The 3193-nt window shown below is 35.5% G+C and overlaps 1 protein-coding gene across 1 annotated transcript; it reads left to right on the top strand.

The window, feature by feature from the left end:
- Positions 1-317: 317 nt before the first annotated feature.
- Positions 318-2370, top strand: LOC108458026 (uncharacterized). Its single transcript, XM_017757258.2, has 2 exons — positions 318-607; positions 996-2370. The coding sequence occupies exon 2, from the start codon at positions 1082-1084 to the stop codon at positions 2099-2101; it is 1020 nt and encodes a 339-aa protein (XP_017612747.1). The 5' UTR covers positions 318-607; positions 996-1081; the 3' UTR covers positions 2102-2370.
- Positions 2371-3193: the final 823 nt, after the last annotated feature.

The following is a 3193-nucleotide window of genomic DNA, read 5'->3' as shown; positions in this document are numbered from 1 at the left end:
ATCAATGTTTATTCAATTAAGTATATGTGATGATGACAGTTTATAACCTGAATTGAAAGTAAAGCCTTTATTGTTTAATCAAATAAAAGAGTAACAATCCACAAATGCTAAGCTAGCATAAAAAAAAAAAGGTTGCTCAACAATACGATAATGAAAATTTCAACATTTGTGTAAATATTTCACCTTTTGATCAACATATGATATATAATATGCTTTCTTTGCAAAATGGCACTTAAATAGAAACGGAGTAAGGTTTTTTAATTTATTATTATTAATTATTATTTTTTTTTTACTAAACCTATCAGTAAGAAAAAGAAAATGGGGGAAAATGTAAATTGAAAAAATAGAAATGGATATCCAAAAATCCCCTCCTCAAATTCACTCAATCTTAGTCTTCCCCTCCCCTCTCCTCCCCTCCCCTTCTCTTTCTCATTCCCTCTCCTTCTCCCTCCTTCGCCTTCGGAACCCTTTATTTTCCAGAAGCTTGAAATACCATTTCTCTCTTTTGGTATTTCAAATCCCCCCCTCCCCCCCAAAAAAAAAAACCCTAATTTTCTCTACAATCCTAAACCAAATCTCTTTCTTTCTTTTCCGGATAAATAATCAGGTATTTAATCAACGTTCGATCATTTGTTATTTAAATCTCATAATTTTCATTCGCATTATTACATCATCTTCCCTTTTATCGATCTCCGAATTTACGTTGTTTGCCCTTCGTTTTAATCGCACGCCTTTCCTCTTTCAAGTTTCTTGCTATTCATTTTAATTGCATGATCATCATTTTTTTCCCATTGGTTTTACTGGGTAATTTCTACGACAGAATCTACAGATAGGGTTTTCAGACTTGAGTTATTTAGGTCGTTTGCATCGAATGAAACATTACATGGGTTTTCTAAGATTTATTTTTATTTGTTTATTTTGCTTCACAATTCAGATATTCTTTTTGGGTTTTCGTTTACCATTTAACATTGAATCTATCATTATTGATGTCATAGAATCGATGTGAATTGGAGCGGTTGGAATTTTCCTTGTATAGAATTACTCCTCATCTGGTGCTTCAGATTATAATAAACTGGATTTAATGGAGGCTAACGTTTGTGACATTAATCACTTAGATGCCGATGTTCTTTTGCCTCCTAGGAAGCGCCTGTTAGCAGGTTTTAAGAAACAGGTTTCGAATGCTAATGGTACTTCAGATCAGCCATCAGCTGCTTCTTCCACTTCATCTCCTCCGTCGCCTTCACCATCATCTGCTACTTCATCAACCGATTTTAATATTCATCTTAATAATCTATTGAGTTCCCATGTCAATGACCCAAACCTTTCTCCTGAGAAGATTTTTGAGGCCTCGAGAGCTGCATCAATAGCTGCTGCTAAGGCTGCAGAGGCTGCCAGAGCTGCAGCAGAGGAGAAGGCTGCAATTGCAGCTAAAGCCATCGCTGCAGCTAAGAGTGCATTGGACTTGGTAGCAACATTTTCTGAAGATGCTGGTAGTAAGGATAGATACCTAAAAAGGAATAAGCTCAAGAAGCATGTCCCTGTTCAAGCCTTGTACAAAAAAGACCAACAACCAATTGAGAATTCTAGGGTAGATGAAGATCTAGTCAGTAGATTGAACCGGGCAATCAATAGTTCTCCAAGAATCTCAAAGGATTCACTAAAATCTGAATGGAGAGGTCATCAACAGAAAAGGCCTAAGAGCTTGCCAACCTTTGATAACACAAAGGTTTCCAATGGGGGTATCATGTTGGGAGGAAGCCCATCTTCTACCTGCAATGGAGCGATGATAGCAGTTGAAATTGATTCCGATGACTTGGTTGAGGAGCATGTTAAAGTGGAGGCAAAGGTAGCCAATTACAAAAAATCCAGACCGTCAATGTTGGATAATGGTGAAGCAGAATCAGGTTATCTGAAGGAAAAAGCCAACGAAGATGCGTATTCCTTTGGTAAAAAGAGAGGAAGAGTGAAGCTAAAGAAGTTGCCCTTGAGCATTTGTTCCTATAGGGATCGAGTGAATCTTAAGGAAGAGATGATTACTAAGAACATGGGCAATTCGACTGCTGTTGTTAAGCCTGTGTTTTTCTCTGGAACCCTCTGCTGATGGTTTTCAAGGCCCCTGCATGTATCGAACAAAAGTATATCATGCAATCATAAATTTGAGTTATGTTCATATAGCAGGTGGCTTCAATTGTTAGAGACAATAGCTGAGGTAGGATTCACAGTTGTCTTTTTATAGAAATGGAGTTCACACTCCGTTTTATCTTTTTTGCTCATCTCCGGTTTTGTAGTTGAATTTGACAGAATGTACATTTGAATGTTCAAATTGCTTGCCTCTAACAGAATAACAGCAATAATTGAAGTTGAGGTAAAGAGGGATGCAATGCAATAAATATTAGATGTTTCTTCCTTGTTACTTTTTGCATATTCATCCTGCTTTCTGGGATGATCCATGTTAACTTTAATGCCTTTGGTATTGTTTTTTCAGCAGTTGAATTATTTATATTATTTTTCTTCTCTCTCTCTTCTTTTTTAATCTTGTTTCAAGGTAGTTGCTTAATAATTCATAATCTGTGTCTTGTCTAAAATATTTAAATCATAGCTGCTGTTTAATTCATGCCAATTATAATGTATTATCCATCTCCATCATTACAACATGGTATTAATCGGAGACTTGTTGGGTAAAATGGTAGAAGAGTTAGTCTAGTTTTATTCATGAAACACTCAGAGAGCTTACCCCCAACACGAATCCAACCAGCCTACACTCAAAACATAATCAGACCCTTATGACATCACTGACAAAAAAGACAACACCAAATATGTTGGGTCAAAAGTTTCGGACAAGTGGATCAGCTGAACCCAACTTCTAAATTTTGTGAGTTTGCACATGCTTCCAGCTGGACCAAGTGGGTTGATCTGCAGTGACACCGTTGCATTATATTTTGTAATTTCTGCTTTGTCTTATTTAAAATCTACAGCAAATTTTCTAGATTCAAACTGAAGAAAAAGATTAATTTATCTATACTAGAATGCGACCTTGTTGCGGACAAAACAATAACGAATTACAGATAGCAATTGTAAAAGAATTGAAAATTTAAAATATATATTGCATAAAATCTTAAAATAAATAAAATATTGTAAAAAGAAATGTATATTAAATAATATATCACATAGAACTATATTAAGAAAAGCTGTA

The sequence above is a fragment of the Gossypium arboreum genome, chromosome 7 (assembly GCF_025698485.1).
Source record: "Gossypium arboreum isolate Shixiya-1 chromosome 7, ASM2569848v2, whole genome shotgun sequence".
Taxonomy (NCBI): Eukaryota; Viridiplantae; Streptophyta; class Magnoliopsida; order Malvales; family Malvaceae; genus Gossypium; species Gossypium arboreum.
This window is presented reverse-complemented; position numbering and strand designations above follow the sequence as displayed.

Coding starts and splice junctions, on each gene's coding strand:
- LOC108458026 (XM_017757258.2), top strand. CDS start 1,082: ATGGAGGCTAACGTTTGTGACATTAATCACTTAGATGCCGATGTTCTT.